The sequence below is a fragment of the Anthonomus grandis genome, chromosome 7 (assembly GCF_022605725.1).
Source record: "Anthonomus grandis grandis chromosome 7, icAntGran1.3, whole genome shotgun sequence".
In the NCBI taxonomy this organism is placed as follows: Eukaryota; Metazoa; Arthropoda; class Insecta; order Coleoptera; family Curculionidae; genus Anthonomus; species Anthonomus grandis.
Genome location: NC_065552.1, coordinates 13,770,576 through 13,793,064, shown reverse-complemented (window position 1 = coordinate 13,793,064; position 22,489 = coordinate 13,770,576). Strand labels below are relative to the sequence as shown.

The following is a 22,489-nucleotide window of genomic DNA, read 5'->3' as shown; positions in this document are numbered from 1 at the left end:
GTGTGTTAGCGGAAAGGATTCCATCCTGTACACTTTGGCTCCGACCGAATTAGTTCTATTCATCCATGATCCATCTGTGTGCCAGGCCTGGAAACCATTTGGCTCTTTAATTTGGTTTGCCGACCATTCTTCCCTTGTCGCGATTTCAACTTGAAACCCCTTCTTTGACCTTAGTTTGCCACTCTCTGTAGTGCATCTGAATGTCAGAATTGGTATGTTTTTATACATCCTGAGAGTAATACAAATAACATTTTGTATTTTGTTAATCTTTAGCGCATAAGTATTTTTGCTTCTTCAGGGCAAGGCAGCTAGGGAATATGCCTTGTTAATATTATCGATGAATAAGTAAATTGGTTATTTGCTCCTTTGGGTATTGAACCTCTATGTCTTTTTTCCCTTTAGGCTTTCCTTTAGCCTTGACCTAAAAAAAAATCCAAGCTATTGGCAAGAACCCTTTGTTACTCTTTGATATTCGTGATGCAATCATTTAAATAAATACTTAATATTGGAAGACCATCGTATATTAATTAATGGCTAATACGTTATCGTTCGCAACCCAATTAATTTGGTAAAAAAAAATAAAAATAGGACTAAAGAAAAAAAAATTAGCGGAGGAGGATTTATTTACACCAGGACTGGCGCTTTTGCACGATTTTCTGTAATTATGAATTTATTAAAATTTCCGTATAAGTTACGCTATTATAATAATTCTAAAAGATGCCTTAAATTTATATACACACTTTTTATCGATATTTTTGATATCTGTTATATAATGTGACTTTGACATATATATTTTATAATTAATTAGTGCAAATATTGAGAGTATCTGTTTTTCAAATTCTAGTAAAACTTCATTATATATCTTCATTTTAACTTACATAATATCCAAGAAAACTGATAAAAAAATTACCGTTAAGCACCAATGACTACGCATATTTTGCAAAATGGAAATTATAACGATAATTTGAAAAAGAGAAAAATTATAAGAAACCTGTGTATTATTGCTACATTGGTAAGTAACAATATTTTATGGTGACATGTGCAATTGTGCATGTTACTAACATTTCTTATAAAAAAATACTATTTACTTTTGTTATAGGATATAGAAATACTAAATATTTTTTTCTAAGATTTTTGATAATTGGAAAATTTGCTATTTTTAGCGTAGAAGTTATGCTAATTCATTTTATTAAACTAGGGAGTAGTTCTATTCGCAGTTAGACAGACTGTAGTCTACCGAAAAAGTCTCGCCAGCCTCGGTAACGCACTTCATTACCTCTGACCTTCATTTACCCTTTCTACACGTCCCATCCTCCTAATAACAAAAAGCAAATTCACCAAATTCCATCTTTGCTAGAAATGAAAATTTCAGAATATATATACTCAGTTTCGCGTTTTCCTAAAACCAACTTGGATGGTCTTCACTGCCGCACCATAGTTAGGGTACAGTAAGCTTTGAGATCATTTCAAAAAAATCGGCTGCTGTAGCAAAATAGCCGAGAAGCCGCATTAACTCTAGGGAGGTTTGATGATAGTTAGGTAATAAAAGATTTGTCCTATACTGATTTAAAAGAAGGATTTAGGTTCTATCTGTTAGCTTGTCTCAATCATGTCAACTTATGTTTCCCTCTACTGCCTTAGATATAGCATAATAGAACTGGTAGTTACTTAAGTTGCCTAACTTCTCTAGTATATTTTTTCGGTTTTGGGGGTCTTTCTAGCTTTACTAATTTTATAAATATCTATTTTTTTTATTAGCTAATTGAATCTACCATATATTATTAAGCATATTTAAGTAGAAAACTGTTGTTTGCACAAGGGGAAAAAATAACTTTTCTTATCTATTTTATTTTGTTCTATGCTATTCCTTAAATTAATATTGTTTTGCAACCAGAAGCACACAAGGCATTATGAGACTACTGACTTATATTAACATTAAGTCTTTGCATGCTTACTTTAATGAACTTAGGCAGCTAATCTTAGATTCAAATTATGATATTATTGCATTAACTGAGACCTGGCTTAAAAAGTATTTAGTAAGTAACTCTTCTGAGATTCCTGGATATAGGCTTTTAAGGTGTGTCAGCGCTTATGTAAGAAGTGAATTTATTTTTTCGTTAATAAATTCTCCGCTTGCAATAGGGCAGCTTTGGTTTAAACTATCGATGAAGCAAAAAATATTGTTATAGGGGTTGTGTATCCACCAACTTTTTCACTCATGAAGTTTTTAAATAATTTCGAGAATACTTTGATAAATCTGATTCCAGTACATGATAATATTTATTGTGTTGGGGATTTTATTATAAGTCTACTTAACTATGAAAATTCGGATGTAATTAAAATTCATGAGTTATTTAATGCATTGGGTTTGACTCAGGTAATTGAGGGACCAACACGCATAACATCCTCCTCTGCTACATTAATTGACTAGGCCCTGTCAACGAACAAAGATTCTGTAATAGCTAGTGGAATAACGTCCTGTGATGGAAGTGTACATGAACTTATTTATATAAAGACTGTGTTTTATTCAACCAAAAATACACCTATTTTTAAGACAACACGCTGTTTCAAAAGTATATAGCCTGAAACAACCACATCTTTACGTTTTAAATAGAAAAACAAAAATTCTACTGTGTGATTCGCTGGTCCTATCACAGCTTAATCATTGCGATTCAGTGTATGGTCCATGCTTGAGAACTGCTGAAGAGAGTAAAATTCAGAAACTCTAAAATGTATGCCTTAGATTAATATATGGCATAAGGAAGCGCAACTCCAAAAAACACAAGCTTAAGGAAACCAGGTGGTTGACTATGCACAACAGAAGAATTTTTCACGCATCTTCAATGTTTTTTTTAAATAATTAATTTAAGATCTCCATCTTACTTATATAATAAAATAAAATTTCGCCCAGATGTTCACAATATTAATACCCGGTATAAAGGAAGGCTAACACCTCTGCTTCACTCAACCGAAACTTATAAAAGATCATTTTCTTATCAAATTTCAAAAATTAGAAATAGCTGCCAAACTAATACCGAAAACATTTTTAGCTTATATTCTTAAAAAAAAATACATTTTTAAGAAATTACTGCAGGAACAATAAAGCATAATTATTTAGTGGGTGTTTCGTTTTTTCTTTACTTTCTTTTCTCTATTCCGATGATGATGAACAACAACAATTAATGCAAATAGAAACGTATCATCCATTTTTTCTCTAAGAGACCAAACGAAAACAAAACAAAGGTAAAAACACAAAGTCACGGTCTCATCAAATCCATATAATATTTTAAAAGCTACACGTGTTTCGCTCCTATCGGAGCATCATCAGGCCTAGACCTACACAGATCACATTACAACATGTTGTATTGTATATATTTTAATATATTACATATATTATACATATTTTGTCTTTATTTTCTGAAACTCAGACCTATGTATCTAGCTATCTAGTAGGAAATGTATGGGTAGAAATTATAGTACGCAGATAGAAAAAGTGATAAACGGAAGGCTTTGTTTTATATGGAGATAAAAAAAGTCCCAAATTGACACTTTTTAAAACTGCTTATTATAGTTTCCGAAAGAACCACACATTTTCCACTAATTTTAAATGCACGGTATAATAGAGCAAAATTCAAATTTGGCGCCATAATCAAATTCCCTTGCCATTATGATGGCACAAATTTATTTTCGTTTCCTGTTAGTACTACTCCTCAAAATTCAGAGGGCGCAACCTTCTTCGACGTTTCAGTGTTCTATTGGCTCTTATGGGAGTTTTCTATTTAGTATCTAAGTAGCATTAATCTATGAAGAATATTTTGAGTGATTTCAGTGCGTTATTTTAATTAATAATAAAATTAAAAACTTCCAATGATAAATGATAAAGAAGTCTAAAGTGGGTCACATATATAGTTCAGTTCAGAGATCTATTAGAATCTTTGATGTACCGCCAATAGTCCGTGGGCCGGTGTTGCTTGTATTGTCACATGACATGCATCTTTAAACCGCAAAATTTTATGTGGAAAGAGTCATAAAGTATTATTCTATGCGATATTAATTCATTTCATTAAATAAATAAATGTTTTAAGCATTTTTTTAAGAATTTATACATTTTATTCGTAAAATGTGACTGCATGTGCCCACGTACTATTTTGTTAAACGCCTGACCTTAGTCACAGCCACTCAAGCGTGAAAAGTTGCACAGGTCCGGCCTTAAAATTTATTTGTATTTAAAACTTTATTATTCGGGATTTTTGGGTTTAGTTTTATTAAGTTAGAAATTCAGGATAGTTGATAGCAAAATAATATTTAATTTAAATATAGGATTTAAGTACGTTAAATGAGTTTAACCAAAAATTTTAATTTCATAAGTTTAGTTTTTAGCGCCATCAGTCCCTTTTAACAAGTCAAGTCTCTTTGCTTTGCAATATGTCAAGTTGGAATAATGTATTGACTACTGTTAACCCACTGCATAGCTTTCATCAAATAGTATTAAACAATTTTAACACTGCTTTTCCTGTTGTCAATATTAAGAAACGAAATAGAAAACCTTGATATACTAAGGGTTTACGAGTATCTGGGAAAAATATGCGCTTCCTTTTTTACATTAGGAAATACGCTATGAACAATGCAAGATTTTTAAATTATTATAACAGATACCGCAAGATTTACAGAAACTCAATCAGAATGGCTAAGTGGATCTACTTTCAAAGGAGGATAAATAATTCCTCCAACAGAGCAAAAGAGTCTTGGAAGATTTTAAATGAGCTTAGGGGTAAAAATAATGTCTTGGTTATTCCAAGTACCTTAGATTCCAATGTCCTCAATTCCTTCTACTGTAATATTGCTAGTAACCTTGCAGCCAATCTCTCACAAAAAATAGATCCCAGGAGCTATCTCAGCAATGTGGTAGTAGCCGAATCTTGCTTTTTTGCCCCCACAAGTGTAGAAGAGCTTAAACAGTTAATGGTTAATATTAAGAATAAGAGTTCATCAGGTTGGGATGGGCTTTCTCTTAAAATATTTTCTGTTTTACCTCTTGTTGCTTTGCAAGTCTTGGCCGAGTCAATTAACTTTTCATTTATGTCTGGAGTTTTCCCAGAGTGCTTAAAAAGAGCAATGATTGTTCCTCTTTACAAGGGTGGCGATCGCGACTGTCCTTCTAACTTTAGACCTATAGCATTATTGCCTACTTTAGCCAAGATAGTGGAACGGCTCGTTAAGGTGAGGATGGTTTCATTTTCAAATAGATTTGGCCTATTAAGTCTTCAGCAGTTTGGCTTTCGTGAGTCTGTGAGCACAAATGATGCTATCTTTAGCTTTCTAGAGCACCTGTACAACCGACTGAATATTGGTGAAGTTGCAGCAGCGGTATTCTGTGACTTGTCCAAGGCATTTGACTGCATGAGTCACAGAGTGCTGCTGATGAAACTGGAGCTCTATGGTTTCAGGGGAACTGCCCTTGAGTGGTTTCGTTCCTACTTATCAAATCGTGTCCAGGCTGTCAAATTTAATGGTGGTATGTCTAAGGAACTTAATATAAATGTGGGTATTCCGCAAGAATCAGTACTTGGTTTTTTATTTTTTCACATGTATGTGAACGATCTGCCATAACTGCAGGCAACTGGTGTGCCGATGATACCACCATCCTCTGGCACGACTGTGATGTTTCTCAAATGAAGGCCAATATACGTGCAGATTTGTTAAAAATAAAAGACTGGTGTGATGCAAATTTTTTGACATTTAATGTTTCCAAAACAAATATCCTTAAATGTAATACAAATGATATATGTTTAAATAATGAAGCCATCAACATGCCACCGTTCGCGATTATCGAGTCGCACCTTCGATATGGAATTTGCTTTTGGGGTTCATGTTCAAATTCACTTTTTAGTTCAGTGTTTGTACTCCAGAAAGGGGCCATTAGATATCTGTGTAGGGCCAAGCCTCGTGATTCATGTCGCCCGCTTTTTGTAAGTCATAATATTTTAACCCTGTGTTGTGTTTTTATTTTGGAAACAGTTTGCTTAGTTTTTAGAAAATATAAACAGGAACTCCACTTAGGAAGCCACTATAATACGTGACAAAACTATTTGTTGAGGCTACCCATTCCTCATTTTGAACTTGTCCGTAGCTCTATCATATATGGAGGTAGAAAGCTGTTTAATAAACTTCCACTAGAAATAAGACAACTTAAGACTGAAAAAAGCCTACGTACAAGGAAGAAAATATTTCTTGCTAGTAAAGCGTACTAAACTATGTAGCACCTTAACTATGATGAATTTTTAATGATTAGCATTTAAGTATTTTTCAAAGTTTTATATAATTTTATTTTATTTTAAATTAGTTTCTCGTTTTTATTCCTTTAATGTACAGTCTACTGGCTTTGTCTACAACTTCTATGTTTATATTGACAATAAAGCATTTTTGAGTTTAATGAGAGAGTAGGTGACAAACTACTTAGGCCCATTTATTCTGTGGATTAAGGCATTAAATAGTTACTTTTTGACACAAAAGTGTAAAATGTTTTGGTTTGTCTTCAAATTATATATATTTCCTTTTTTTGGGAATTGAGATTTATTTTTACATGGTGGTGATTATTAATGGGGATTGTGGCTGCCATATTCAATGTTCTTTATTATAGTTTTTTTTAATTAATACATATTATGATATATTATTATAATAATATACTCATGAAAACCCCCCATCTCTATATTTAGTACCAACTTCTTTTGATAAAAAGTAATTATGTAGTCAGAAAATTGGAAGTATATTTTTTAAAATAAACTTTTACATTAAAAATCATCTGGCTGTCTATACTTTATGCCTTTAAAAGACACAAGTTTTACTTATAAGAAAAAAAATTCACTTTACATCCTGAACGTATTTATTAATTTGTTTGCCTCGTATTTAGTTATTATGCATATTAGGAGAGATTAGATAAAAATTAACAAAAATAAATGCTTATACTAAAAACTAAAAATCTTATACAAAACACTATATTTTAAGTATACTGGATCCTAAAACTACAGTGAGGATACTAAATACTTTTATAAATTTAACCACTCTTTTGAATCTGGCCCAAAAAGTTAATACAAATTTTGTAAATTCTGTTTTTTTGCCATTGTTCTTTAGCAGTTTCTTCCATTAAGGAAGGAAACAGTTTCTCTGTTGCCGCCATGGATTCCAACTTCATCTCGCACATCAGCATATGGATTTTAAAGCATTACATTATATATACTTTATTGTGTCGCTCAAGGACAAACAGGGGCAGTAAGCTGAAAAAAACAAAACTTTAAACTTGTTTAATTAATAAAAATAGGATTTTCTTACCATGTCAAAAAAGGGACTTTTTTCCAGAGAATGGAGGAAGAAGCAGTCTTCATTGTGTTGCTGAAGGACAACAGGGGTAGTAAGCTGTTAAAAACAAAGTTTTAGATTTGTTTTCTTATTAAAAACAGTGTTTTTCTTACCATAGCAAAAAAGGGTCTTTCCCAGAGATTGGTGGAAGAAGCAGTCTTTATTGTATCACTGAAGAACAACAGGGGCAGTAAGCTGGAAAAAACAAAATTTTAAACTTGTTTTATTAATAAAAATATGGTTTTCTTACTATGGCAAAAAAGGGACTTTTTTCCCAGAGAATGGAAGTCATACATCAATCATAAATGTATCATATCATGTTTCGGCTAAATAATATATGGATCTTTCTTCCTCCCAAATTTTTTAAATTTTCCTCAAATATTCTATACATCACCTGATAATTCCATTACAGCAGCTCTTTTGTTAACCATCTTAAGCTTAAATCCAAGTTTTATCAGGTATCTCCTCAAGGTTGAGACTGAGAAATGTTTGTTTCTTGCCGATAAGGTGTCTCTATGGTCAGAACCTCATTGTTTTTGTATTTAGAGTACACACCTTTCCTTAGCAATTTGGCAATATCCATGTCAAGTCCCTTTGATTGTCCTGCATCTTTCCTTTTTATTCTATCTTTAATCCTTTTTTTACAGGCATATTGTACTATAGGGAACCCCTGTTAAAAACGCTATTTTTTGCAAAGCACTACAATCATTTGTGAACTGAGTATCATTCCTTAGATTGTTATAGATATTTAGATAAATTTGTTCTTTCAAAACTGCTTGATTTCTTCTGTAGCTTCTACTTCCCTTGCTTCTTTTTGCTTCCTCAATACTAGAAAATGAACTATCAGAACTATGTAAGTCTAAATCACTGCCCAGATCACTCTTATTGTTTTTATCACAAATGTTATTGTCTTTCTTGTACACCCACGATCTCCATAAGCCCGCACAAACACTTTCCTCTTCATTTGCCAAATTTTCCTGCCTATTTTTCCAGGGTCGAAACATTTTAAGGTCTTTAGGTATAATACCAAAACAAATCCACAAACACAAATAAAAAAACACTGTTTCTCACAGTAAAAACTGCAAAAAATTTACAGGAATACAGGCCAAATTCTAAATTCTTTACTTTCATAAACGTGTAAAAAGCATAACCGGCAAAACACATCAAATAATAACCTCACATGGCCCCCCTCCCAACTATTAAAGGTGATAGACCCATCCAACAAGTATTTTAAAGGCGATAGACCCATCCGTAAAGATCTCTTTAAAAACACGACGAAAATAATACAAAAACGGTCCAAAAATTTATTTGGGTACGGCCCCGTAATTCTTAAATTCAGTGGGATAGAGAGAGATACACAATCACTTGCACAGCCTAAAGTAGGAATTGTCAAAACGCAGATGTTTTATCCTGGTTTAGTAGACGGGATAAAAAGAGGTGACAAGTCTGTGAGTGCTGGAAGTGTTTAAAATATTTTGTAAGATGCTTGGATTTTAGTCCGCGGTCAATTTTTTGATATTATTTTCTTGTGATATTATTTTCTTTCTAAAAATTGACATTTTCGAAAGAAAAATAAAAAATAGTATAAAACATGGGGTTTTACGTATATTTAAAATGATTTCATAGATAGGCAATATAAAATTTTGCCATTTAAACATATATATCATGCAACAATAAATATGACATAGGCGCACGGACTAGTTAGTTCGGCATTTGCGACACATCAAAGATTCTAATAGATCTCTGAACTGGACTTTACTAAACTAGTTGAAGCTAGTTTAATCTGTGGTATTTGAAAAAAGGAAATTCAAATCGTTTCTTTCACAGGCTTGTTAGGTGTCGTAATATTGGAAACCAAAATTAAGCTTTTTCCCTCCATTTTTTTTACAATACATTTTTAGCTTATTCGAACCAGTAAACGCCGCAAAAATGATATGTATGATGCCAGTGTTGGTCGATATTCAGAAGTTCGGGAACGCAGTATATGTCGTTGGCTAGCGACCTATTTTTAGCCCGCGCCCGCTGTTATTTTTTCGATGCAATGCTTGTATCTCTTGGAATTATCAAGGAATTTTAATAATTTTTTGTACAGATATTAAAAACTACTAACAAAATCGATTTATGGTGGTTAGAAACTCTACAAACTAAGGTTTTTTTGGGACAAATAATTAAAAATTCAAATGTCAAAGAAATAAAAAAGGCTCTTAAAACTCCCGAAGGATAAGCTTTTTCTATAATATACAATAAATATCTAAGCAAAAAAAATGTGATATATGCTGCGTTCCGATTTATTGCTGGATATCAATCGGACCTTCACACACGCAAAAATATCTAGAAAAAAAATACAAAGGGGCAATATTAGATACTTACATTGTAAACATATGAGATATTCTATATTGCCAAGTTGCTTTTTTTTATTTGTTAAGAATATTTTTTAAAAATATTAATTACCTAAATAGGATCTGATGCACTATTTATTTTTACCTTTTGTATATGATACCATCACAACAATTGTTCAAAATGTCTTCCTCCAACCTCAATACACCGATTTACGCCGCACATGATTTCGGCGGACTACACTTAAAATTTGATCCTCGTTTTGAATGATTTCAAATGCTGCTGTTGTTCGTCCAATTAAATCTAGCTCTGATTCTACTGGAGTTTTGTAGACTAAAGACTTTACATGTCCCCACAAGAAAAAATCGAGCGACGTTAAACAGGTGACCTAGGAGGCCAAGAAACTGCTCCACCTCTGGCAATCCAACGCTGCCCAAACCGCTGAGCCAAATACTCGCGTACTTCTACAGCAAAGTGAGCCGGCGCTCCATCATGCTGAAACCACATTTGCTGTCTAACGTTTCCTCTTTAGAACTTCCTCCAAGAAACGCAGATAAATAGGTCCTGTTAACCGTTCCGGTAGAAGGTCGCCTAATTAAATAATCATCAACAATGCCTGCCCATATGTTGACAGACCAACGATTCTGATGTTTTCTTGGAAAAATTGCATAAGGATTTTCTTCGTCCCGTCTTTATTCTTAGCGACGTCACGTGTGCTATTTGATGGTTCATCGGCAACTCGCTGAAGCACCTCTTCTTCAAATTCGACCGTTCTTACGGTTCCAGCAACACCAGTATCATGCATCTTGGTCTTAAACATGCCTGTCTCAGCGAGCCGCCGATGAACCGCAATAAACTTTTTGTATCCAGGATGCTGTCGTTCGGGATAACGTTCATGACACAACCGCGATACTGCTCGTGCATTGCAGTTTATTGCTCCGTATGCCAAATGCATATCCGCCAATTCTTGATTGTAAGTTTTCCATTAGCAATAAATGTTTAAAAATTGTAAGCTATAAAATTTTTAAACATGACATTGAGAATTGACATTGATAAGCGTTGATTGCAAACAATTGTTGTTATGGTATCTTGTAAAAAAGGTAAAAATAAATACAGCAGATCCTATTTAGGTAATTAATGTTTTTTATAAATTTTAACGCGTCCTAGGGCCGTAGTGGCGTAGTGACGCATTTCCGGACATGGGTTCCTATACTCAAATGGATTCTTCTGTTGCACTGAATAACCCCCAGAAGTTTGATCCCATAGTTCTGAAACACCCTGTATAAATGTAACAAGAATTTAATTTGGCTTAGTATAATTTTTAATTCTTTTACCTCATCTTCAGAGAGAATTTACTGTTTATAAATTCAGGTTTGCATCCTATTTAACAAGATCTTGATAGTTTATATTAACGAAACTGACACTTCGGATATAATTGCTATGAAAATTAATATTATTTTTATTGCAGGAATCCTTAAGTTATGGCCTTATGTACCGTTTCATAACTGCCCATATTTCCCAAAGGATGGGAGCTAATCAAATTCACGTGGGTATACTGCAAATTGGGCTATGTTTAGGTGATCTTATTTCGCCAGAAGTCACAGTAAGTAAATATTTTTTCTTTTTTCGTTCATTGCACATTATCTATAAAAGACGCAATACATTTTTGATTTAAAATTTTAAATTACGATTAAAATATTAGTTATTAGATCTCAAAGTTTAACAGTTTGAAAACACTTTTGTGGTTTGTTTTTCCTAATCAAAGATCATTTGTAATCTATATACGAGCATGTGACTAACTGTTAATAATAAAAGTACACAATGAAATTTTTTTTCTCAATTTTTAATAAATGTAATAATATTTATAGTTTTCGGTTATTAAGATTTCAAAATCGTTTTTTGCTTAGCAGAATATATTTATTCCATTTATAATTCATAATGGCTATAGTTCATAAAGCTTAAAAAAATCTTCAACTCGCCAAGCAGTATACTTAAAGTCTGCTGGTTAATCTATTAACCAACGTAAAAAAAGCCTTACAACCCGCAGTGGGAATTTGTGGCCATCTCTATTAAAATGATCCTACTCAAACAATTGAAAGAAAACCCTTAATACTGCCTATACGTTTTTATTGTAGCAACTTCTACTTGCATACCTTCTAAATGAACATCATACTACTGGTAATGGTTGAGAAAAAGCCGTATTAAGTTTAGGAATAAGCGAGAAAGGGCAATAAATAAACAAGAGTTATATGAGCTAGGTACCTTTCATTTTCACCAACGTACGTACTACCACTTTCAACCAAAGTTGAAGGTGGAATTCTGGACCAGCCACAGAAATATAGTCAGCATACAGAAACGAAATAGCTATTTTAAGATGTTAAAAGTGTTAATTTCTTTCTTAAAATATTAAAAACAAATTATCATGTGCTATTCGAAGCAAAGTTTTACAAGTTTTTAATTAGTATAATATAATATGTTCTTTCTGTAAATAAAGTATAGTTATTAAAAAAAATATATTTTTTAGTTCGGTCACAGATTAAACTAGCTACGCATTTAAATTAGTATACGCCAAGGTTAAGACGAGGGTCAATTTGGCTTTATTATTTTAAAGTAAACTCTGAATATATTTTGCGATTCAAACGATCTGATAGGTATTAGCTGTTTTTAGTTTTTACAAAATAACAATATTAATTTCAGCATGCCCCGTTTTACTTATGACTGCATGCTGCATTGTTAAATGTTCAAGCGCTATTATTTTTTTCTTAACTTAATATGGCTGCTTAAATTCCCTGTGATTTCTTTTTAATTATATTTTAAAATAGAGCCTATTCTTTGCGAAAAACAATTTTTGAATGTGTTTTTAAAATCTTTTTGTTAATATTGCACACTTAAAGTGCAAAAGCCTTCTTTCAAAAGGATCTCGGAGATAAAATGACTGAAAAAAATAGGCTGTAGTGCCCTAAAAGTAGATTCTAGAACATTAACAAGTAGAAGTGTTACAGAGGAACCGTCTGAGGAAATTATTTAGAAGAAACACGGGTACGGATGTTTCAATTTTTCCACAACTCAAGAGATGTTTTCGGAAGAGCAGTGGCAAAGCAAGGAATTTGGTAAAATCATAATGAAAAAAGCAAACCAAAATTTTGTAAAATATTCTAATTTCCCTTTTTCAATATCAGTCTCACAAAACTGAGCACATAACTTTTTAATTCCGTACTCAGTATCTCCAAACATTGAATTTTTGAGCTGGTATTTTAGGCGATCATATTATAGAGCAATTTTTTATTTTATATTCAAAAATAATATAAAAATGCACCTAAGTTGCTGCAAAACTAAATTATTCCTGCCTGATTTAGAATTTAGATGGCCAATAAATTACAAGGAATTTCGATAGAAAATTGTTGAATGTGTCAATTCTATTTCTCCAGAAACTTTGTTGGAACGAATATGGCTTTCTTTAACCAAAGAAGGAGGTCTGTTTAGGGTTTTTATTTAAAGCTTATCAAACGTTTTAAATTTTATTATGCAACATACAGCATAATAAACACGATTCGATGATAAACGTGATCGCGATGCGAACACCTCTCTATATGTAATGATCGATTCCCCAACCTGTACATATTATTCACTTTATAAATTTTGTCTTACAACATTGAAAGGCAATCAGTAAACAACTTAGTTTGACTTCAACAAGTGCCCAGAGGTAAGGAAGTGTATTGTTGACAAACATATTTACCGATTGTCTGTTGTCCAGTTTACACGTCTCCAAAAGAGCAAATTTGTATATTAACACATAATATAAATTATTTGTATTGGATTTTGGATTAAAAATAAAACGTAGAAGTAGATATAACCTATTCTAAGAGTAAGAATAATTTCTTATATTTTATTATCTCCTAGTATGTATAAGTGAAATCTCCTTAAGTTTCCGATATAGCAATACTGCCCCTTTAAAGAAGTCAGCACACTGTATATATTATCTGATGTGATATAAAATAAGTGGTATAAAACTGATATTTGTTTAAAAAAATAAAATTATGCAAAATGTTAAAAATTTGTATCCTAATATGAATCATTAAGAAATCTATTAAATATTTAATTTACATAAAAATGCTTCTTTTCAGGTTCTTTACACATAAATATTTGATAAAAGGTAATATTACTAATCTTTAAATCATACTCTATTATCAACTATTGATCAGGTAAATATTTTTTTGATGTCACTGTTAGTGTTCGTGGCATCAGCAGTGATATCGAGCGGCGTTGCCATGTCATTACCATTTTCATTAAAATACATTATCTACATTCTTTTAACGTTGAATACCGACTCATTAAAGATGATCTTATCATAGTTTATTTAACAATGTTTAATATTTTATTGGGGAGGAATACGTGCCTGTCAAATTAAGTGATAAATTTTTGTGATATTATAAAGTGTTTTTTTGCAATTTCCATATAAGTATTTGGCATCAATGCATCAGATCATGTTGCGATCAACAAACTGCCCATGGTTCCACGGCATTCTACTTCTAGCCTTTCAATGTTCTAAGCATGTCTGATAGAAAATTTTGTTTTAAGATTATTAAATTAATGTATTAAAGGATTTAGATCCTTTCTACTACCTGACCCTATGTCAAATTACTTTATACTACCTTATTACTGTCAATATATCATTTCATTGATATATTGACAATAATAAGGTAATTTAGATTTTTATATACACTATCGGACAAAAGTAGAGCAACACTTCTAGAAATATTTGCAAATACCGATTTTAAAATTATAAATGCATGATAATATATACAAATCCATTAAGTTGTAAGTAAGTATTATGCTTCATAGTAACGCGTCAAAAGTAAAGCAACATTCAAATAATTTGTTCAAAAGAAGGGTTTTAGCAAAAGTAAAGGGATAAAATAATTGTGTAAGGTGATTTTTATGTTTTTTTGAACATTTCTGTGTAAGATTAATCATGCCGAGAGAAATTCCAATTTCAAAAGATTTAAAGCAAAGAGTTGTGAATGGATTCATGGAAGATAACAAACAAGCCGATATTTCAAGACAGTTTGAGTTACCCCGGTACACTGTGTCCCAAATAATATCATCGTAATGAGAGGGGACATTTAGAGAAGTTGCCAAAATCGGGAAGGCCAACGAAAATATCAGTAATGACTGACAGACGCATCAAAAGGATTTCCCAAAATGATCTTTGGAAGTCCGCACCTCAAATTATTGCCGAAATTCCAGAAATTACGGTTGGTATACGAACAGTATAAAGAAGGTTAGTAGACGCAAAGTTATTTAGTAGACGTCCAGCTAAAAAGCCGTTAGTTTCAGTAAGAAATAGAGCAGCAAGGTTGGCATTTGCATGTCGGCATTTAAACTGGACCAAGAATCACAGGAAAAAAACTCTATTCAGTGATGAAACGCACTACAAAATATTCAATTCTGATGGAATGAGGCGTATGAGGCGACCAATCAATACAAGGTTTAATCCTAAAGACGTAACACCTACAACTAAGCATGGTAAAGGTAGTGTATTTTTATGGGGTTGTTTTTCATGGAATGGGGTAGGCCCTATGTACTTTATTAATGATGATACGATGGACCGATTTGTTTATAGGGATATCATGCAGAATGTTATGCTTTCTTATGCAGAATGGGAAATACCATTGCGTTTTATTTTTCAATAGGACAACGATCCAAAACATTCTTCACAAGTTGTTTAACAGTGGTTTTAAGAAAATAATGTTCGTGTTTTACAGTGGCCAGCACAATCCCCAGATCTTAAATCCATTGAGAATCTCTGGGAAGAAGTAGAACGTCGTATTCGTACCCAAATGTTTCCAAATAAATAATCCTTAATAAATAAAATTAGTGAAGTTTGGACAAGTCTTCCCGAAAATGTTGTCAGAAGTTCATTTAGAAGTTGATTGCTTCAATGCCGCGCCTGACAACGGCGTCAGCAAGTAATTAATAATAATGGATATTCTATTAATTATTACTGTATTACTGTCAATTGTTTTTGTTGTTAAATGTGTTAAATATTTTTTGTTAAGTAAAATAAAATACTGTTAAATACAATTTGTTGCTCTACTTTTGTCGCCCCCATTCCAATCAATTTTTATGATCATTAATATTTACCGTTCTTAAAATGATTAAAAGTACACCAAAATATACTGGAATATTACTTTCCGTGTAAGGATAGTGTGACATTAAGCTTAGCGAAAAATCACAATCCAATAATTTTCTTTTGATATTGAAAAGTAAGGGAAAGTCTTTTCTCCACAAATAAAATGCTAATCCTCTGATTTCAGGAGTGATGCAGTGAGAAATTGTGTATATGTGTTAAGTAGTAACCCAAGTCTAATGATGGCAAGAACACTTGCCGAAATGCATCACTCCTGAAATCAGAGGATTAGCATTTTATTTGTGAAGAAAAGACTTCCCCTTAACTTCCAATTTTGGGAGGTAAATTATTGTTAGTACGTTTATTCTTTTTAACCTACTAAATAAAAAAAATATTTACCAGGGGCTTCAGAATCAGGGGGGTATTTGGTAAATTTAGGCCCATTTCTTTAGGACTTTAATTTCTGCCCGTTTGGTCATTAGATTATGATGTTCCTATGCTTTTTACATAAAAAAGGTGCTCTTAGTAAAAGTCGGTAAATATCACCGTTTTTGTGGAAATTTACTAAAACCAAACTAAGATACAGCACCTGAATTAATTATTTTAATAATAATAATAATGCTAATTCATTGCCACTGTCAGTATTTTTTAAATTTGTCTCTGTCAGTATTTTTTTCATGATAGTAATTGCCTTTTTATTACGGTTAAGTAATAGAAGATTACACTTTTGCTGAATACGCCGATATGCTTTTAATTTATGGGAAAGTTCGATGTAATGGTAGAGCTGCTTCTCGACTATATGAAGAGCGGTTTCCCGAAAGGCGAATCCCAGCTCACACACTTTTTAAAAGGGTCAATCCACGGCTCAGGGAGACTGCCTCCGTTAAAATAAAATCTCAAGATAATGGCGCGCAAAGGAACATCCGAATCCTGGATTTTGAGGAAGAAGTGCTTCAGCGATTTGAAGATAACCCATCAGTAAGTACTCGAGGAGTAGCTGATGCGATGCATGTAAGTCATGTTAGGGTATGGAACGTTGTTAATGAACAGCTTCTTCGACCCTACCACCTGCAAAAGGTGCAATCATTAGGATCTTTGGGGGCATATGAAACTCCAGTCGAGTCAGAAGAAGATCTGGTGGCCAGAATTTCCACAGCTGCTGAAGTAATCCAAACCACGCATGATATTTTTAACCACGTCAACCTTAATATGGTGTGTAGGATACAATAAATGTATCGATCGTGGCGGCTAGCATTTTGAGCAATTAATATTTTAAGTTTATTTTTGTAATACCAATCTTTAATAAAATTTGTTTACGTTTCAAAAATTGTTAATTTGATGGTTTTTTATTACACTTAAAATCATTTAAACATTTTATGCCTCAAGGTAATTAAGGTGACAGTTAATTAATTTGAGTACCAATTTAATAAAGTGGCTACCTTAACTTTTTTTAAACATTTTTTTTTTACGCCAGATTTTTTTTTAATTGTTTATTAATAATAATAGGTAATTAATTTTTGTATCTCATAACTTGTTTTTCGTCAATTTTCACAAAAACGGTGATATTTACCATTTACCGACTTTTACTAAGAGCACCTTTTTTATGTAAAAAGCATAGGAACATCATAATCCAATACCCAAACGGGCAGAAATTAAAGTCTTAAAGAAATGGGCCTAAATTTAACAAATACTCCCCTGATTCTGAAGCCCCTGGTAAATATTTTTTTTATTTAGTAGGTTCAAAAGAATAAACGTACTAACAATAATTTACCTCCCAAAATTGATTGCGGTAGCTAAAGTAGTTCCGGAGCTATTAAAAAAAAAACTAGTTTTTAAAGGTTATTTTCAAAGAGCTCTAGCTCCCTGAGGAAGCTTTTCCGGACCCATGTTTATATAATAATAATAATAATAATAATAATAAACGTCTTTTTATTAGGCTCGGCGAAGGGCAGCCATGGCTGTTTGCTTAACCGAGCATACAAAAATCAAATATTACATAATTACAATTTTGCATAAAATATCGGCAAACATCTAACTAAATACATTAAATTCTAAATAATAACAGTCAAATGTATAATTCAGCATTAATTAAAAACTACTATGTTACAATATTAATTTTAAGGGAAAAACAGGTGAAAAAATACTTATAAAGATACCTACTACTCATACGCGAGAAAAATAATAATGCTTCTTAAACAGTTTAGAAGTTTTATTCTTATTTATATTTACCCAGTAAGAAGCCCTTTAGTCGAGTTTTAAAACCCGATGAACTGAGATTTTCAAATTTGTTACATATTAAAGTGTTATAGCACTTGGAAGCCAAAAACGAGAAACTGTGCTGAAACATGGCTGTTCGATGCTTTGGCACATTTAAGAGATTATTATGGCGTGTAATCCGATCATGTGTAGAGGATCTGTACGTCATCTACGAACCCTTAGATAATCAGGAATACCCGTCATTAATATTCTATAGAGAAAACATGCAAAATGAAGAGTTTCGCGGTCCTGAATATTTAGCCATTTTAATTCTGGCAACTTGTATCTTACATGATCTCTTGCTCTCAAATTATAGATAAAGCGAATACAAGAATTTTGAATGCGTTGTAATCTCTTTTTTGATATTAAGTCAAGTGAAGGTCCATATACAAAGTTACAGTAGGTAGTATGCGAGAGTACCAAGGACTCACACAAAGTCTTTTTAAGATGAGTACCAAGAACGCTTTTGCTCTTGTATAAATTGCGTAATGACATATAAGACCTTTGCACTACTTTTGCCACCTGTGATCGAAATTTAAGACCAGAATCCATTATTACACCGAGGTTATTAGATTCGTGTACTGTTGGAATAATGCTCTGGGAAATCTGGACTACCAAACTTTCTGCTGCCCATTTGTGATTAGGACCAAAGTATATAACAGCTGATTTAGAAGGATTGAGCTTTAAACCGTTATTTTCTGAATAATTTGCCACTCTTTCCAGGCATTGATTCAGTTGACTGATGGCCGCATGACTCTCAGATTTAGAAAAACTCTTAGAGATTTGGGTATCGTCAGCATATCGATTGCCAGAGCAGTCATCGCCAATCACAGAGTCTAAATCAGCGGTAAAAATGACAAATAATAGGGGTCCAAGAATAGACCCTTGTGGCACACCCTTAGTAAGCAATTTAAGATCAGATCCCACTCCATCAATCCTTACAAACTGAGACCGTCCCATTAAATAACTTTTAAAAAATTCAACGGTTTCGGGAGAAAAACCAAAAGACCTCAGTTTGGCACATAATAGTCTGTGATCAAGCGTGTCGAAAGCCTTGCTATAGTCAAGAAGAACAAGCGCTGTAGTCTCACCCCTATCCGCAGCCTTAAAAATGTCGTCCATCACTTTGAGTAGAATTGATGTACTGTACTGTACCCTTTACGGAATCCCGATTGTGTAGAGCTAAATAAAGAGTGTTTGTTGAAATGTGCAGACACTTGGAGGTAAATTAATTTTTCTAGAATTTTTGAAAAGACACACAACAAACTAATAGGTCGTAAATCAGAAAAACTCTCTGCATTTTTGTTTTTAGGCAAGGGAAGAACTACAGATATTTTCCACTTGGGAGGAAACACACCATGTTTAATGATTTCATTAAAAATATGAGTAAAAATCGGTACAATTACAGGACAGCAGAGTTTAATCATGTCAGGTGATATGTTATCAAAACCGCAGGCGTTTGACTTTAGGCTAGATACAGCACGTAACACATCTGTCTCAGTAAAAGGCAAAAATTGGAAAACATTGTTTGTTCGGCTTTCTTGGCCACTAGCAGTAGAATTATTATTCACATTTAGCGTTAAAGCATTTACAGAATCTATAAAGAAATTATTAATCTCATTGGGCTTTTTTAGGTGGTAAGGTACATTAATATTGTTTTTAGTTTTATTGTATATATTTAGCTCATTTAGAGCTTTCCACGTTTCCCTGGAACAATTTTTACTTGTAATGAATTCTAAATATGACTTTTTTTCTTGGCGCACAGCACGAGTAAAATAGTTCCTTAGGGATTTATAGGCCTCCCAATCCTCCTGTTTTTTTGTTCTTTTGTATTTAGACAATAATTTGTTGCGTTCTGACTTCATAATTTTTAGGACGTCAGTAAACCAAGGAGATTTAGGTCTGGTTACCCGCGCTTTTTGAAGAGGAGCATGAATATTGAATAAGTCTAACATATTATTGGTCAACAGCTCGACTTTCCCATCTATACAATTTGTGTCAAAAATTCTTCCCCAATCTGTGTTGACTAAATCAGCATTGAAAGCCTCAAGATTAAAATATTTAAAACTTCTAAATTCGACTAGTTTGGGTGTTCTACGAGACGCTTTGCATTTAAGTTTGCAATAAATAAGTTGGTGATCAGTAATTTCGTGCATGTCATAGTGAATAACATCACCGCACAACAAATCGACATTCGAGGTAATTATATAATCAATCAGGCTAAAATTATTTCCGCAACAACGCGTTGGATTTTTAACTACTTGGTACAGTGAAAAAGAATTTAAAAAATTGTCAATGAGTTCAGAAGACCTGTTGCATAAATTAAGATTTACATTCATATCACCCATACATACTATTTCATCACACAAGGAAACAATTGTCGAGACAGATGTCTCTAAAGCTTCAATACTATTTAATAGGTTGCTATTAGGCGGACGGTAAAAATTGCCCAGCCCACAAATACGCAGTATCAACCAAATTTGCTCAAAAAACTCAACTTCTTCACCAGTGTCTACTGTATTAACAGAAATATCGTCTCGTACATACACACCTACTCCCCCTCCACGAGTATTACGGTCTTGCCGGTAGAACCTAAAACCATCTATAACCAAGTCGTCGGCGTCGTCGCGTATGTTAGTACCCAGCCAAGTTTCTGAAATTCCCAAAATATCTAACTCCAATTTAATAATTAAATCCGAGACAGCGTTCTTGCTGGGCAAAAGTGATCGAATATTTACATGACCTACTTGAGATTTTTTTATGTTAGCCATTGTTACCTATATAATATAATAAATTCCTTAAATTTATACTAATAAAACAAACTATAAGTTATACTATTTGTAACCAAACAAATAAAAATATTTATAACTTAAACATACAATTATATGGCCATTTCCGATGATCTAATAATAATTAATCATTGTATTAGTCATAATTAGTCATAAGAATAATGCTTGTCTCAGCTATTTTCATATAATTATAAATACGACTCCAGTCATTTATGAGTCAGTCCATAAGTTGCTTCGCCGTAGATCACATATTTAGTAATTTTGTAAAATAAAGTTTTTTAAAAAGCTTAGTTGCGAATTACTGAATAAAATTGGCGCAGTCGGTAGGATACCTTTCGGTGTGCTTTCTGGATTTTGGATTATCAGTGCTTTCTGGATTATCAGTGCTCTCTTAGTAGTGCTTTTACCAGTAACCTTTAGAGTGTAAACTCTAATGTGAAAGTGCCCACATGATCAAGACTGTGCACCCTTCTGTGTCAACAGATTAAGAAAGGAATCAGAAACAGATCCCGGCCTAGAGCTTTGGCTCCTGGTTGAAAATCGCTTTTTGGTACGCCACAACGACACAACCAGTAAGACGTATTGGCCTATGCTAGCGTCTACTACAAGCAGCAACCTACCCAAGCAGTTCATCTTCTTGGCAAAGCTACTGCCTGATACAGGAAGAAGACAAGAACAATAATTGTAAGTGATTTACTAAAATTGTTTCTTATTGTTGGAAAGTCCTGTTAGTTAAGAAATATTGATTTTTATTTTATTTTATTTTATTATTTATAAACTAATTGATTAATAAACTTTTAATAACTTTAATGAGTAGAAATAGAACATTCTCTGAAGATATTACATATCCGAGAATTAGTAGTAATTTAAGAAGAAATAGCTCAGTAACAAATACTGATTTTTCTAATTTAGATATAGAAACATTATATTCTGATATTGCTATTTGTACCAATAATTCTAATTTCAAAATGGCTGACGCTTTGAGATCAACAGTTACTCTTTTAAAAACATTTGACGGAACTCCATCACATTTGGAAGCCTTTATTAATCAAATTGATACATTTCATTTAAGATATTTTAATAATGATTCGTCTCAACAAGAGTATGTCAACTTGGCAATAAAATCTAAAATTTTAGGACCAGCTGAAGATTTTCTTTTGACTCGACCTGATTTAGTAAATTGGGAAGAAATTAAACTAGCTCTAAGACAAAAATTTAGTGACCCAATTACTAGAAGTAACTTGCAACAACAATTAATATTTTTGAGTAAAAAGAATGAATCCACTCAAGATTACATACAAAAGCTCAAAGCCTTAGTTACTAAAATAAATACAAAAATATGCACCGAAGTTAATAATATTGAAGCAAGAACTATCTTAATTTCTCAAAATGAATTGACCGCAACACAAAATCTATTAGCCAATATTTCTAATGAACTAAGAACTTTATTAATAGTTCAAAATCCTCAAAACTTGGACAGTGCTATTGATATAATAACAAACTATGAAATTTTGACAAGTCAAGCTAATTTTAAAAATAATTTCGTACATAATCATTCTCAAAATAGACACAATGCAAATCAAAATACTTCTCCAATCAATATTCCACGAATGATGACACC

The 22,489-nt window shown here is 32.6% G+C and overlaps 1 protein-coding gene across 3 annotated transcripts in view; it reads left to right on the top strand.

The window, feature by feature from the left end:
• Positions 1-793: 793 nt before the first annotated feature.
• The window catches only part of LOC126738522 (uncharacterized), a 46,074-nt gene continuing 24,378 nt past the window's right edge, over positions 794-22,489 (top strand). For all 3 annotated transcript variants that reach the window (XR_007661365.1, XR_007661364.1, XM_050443894.1), the window contains exons 1-2: positions 794-1,012; positions 11,162-11,296. Coding sequence is in view for 1 of the 3 variants with exons in the window: in XM_050443894.1 (XP_050299851.1) it covers positions 923-1,012; positions 11,162-11,296 (225 nt within the window). In the remaining 2 variants the exon portion in view is untranslated. The remainder of the gene's footprint in view (positions 1,013-11,161; positions 11,297-22,489) is intronic.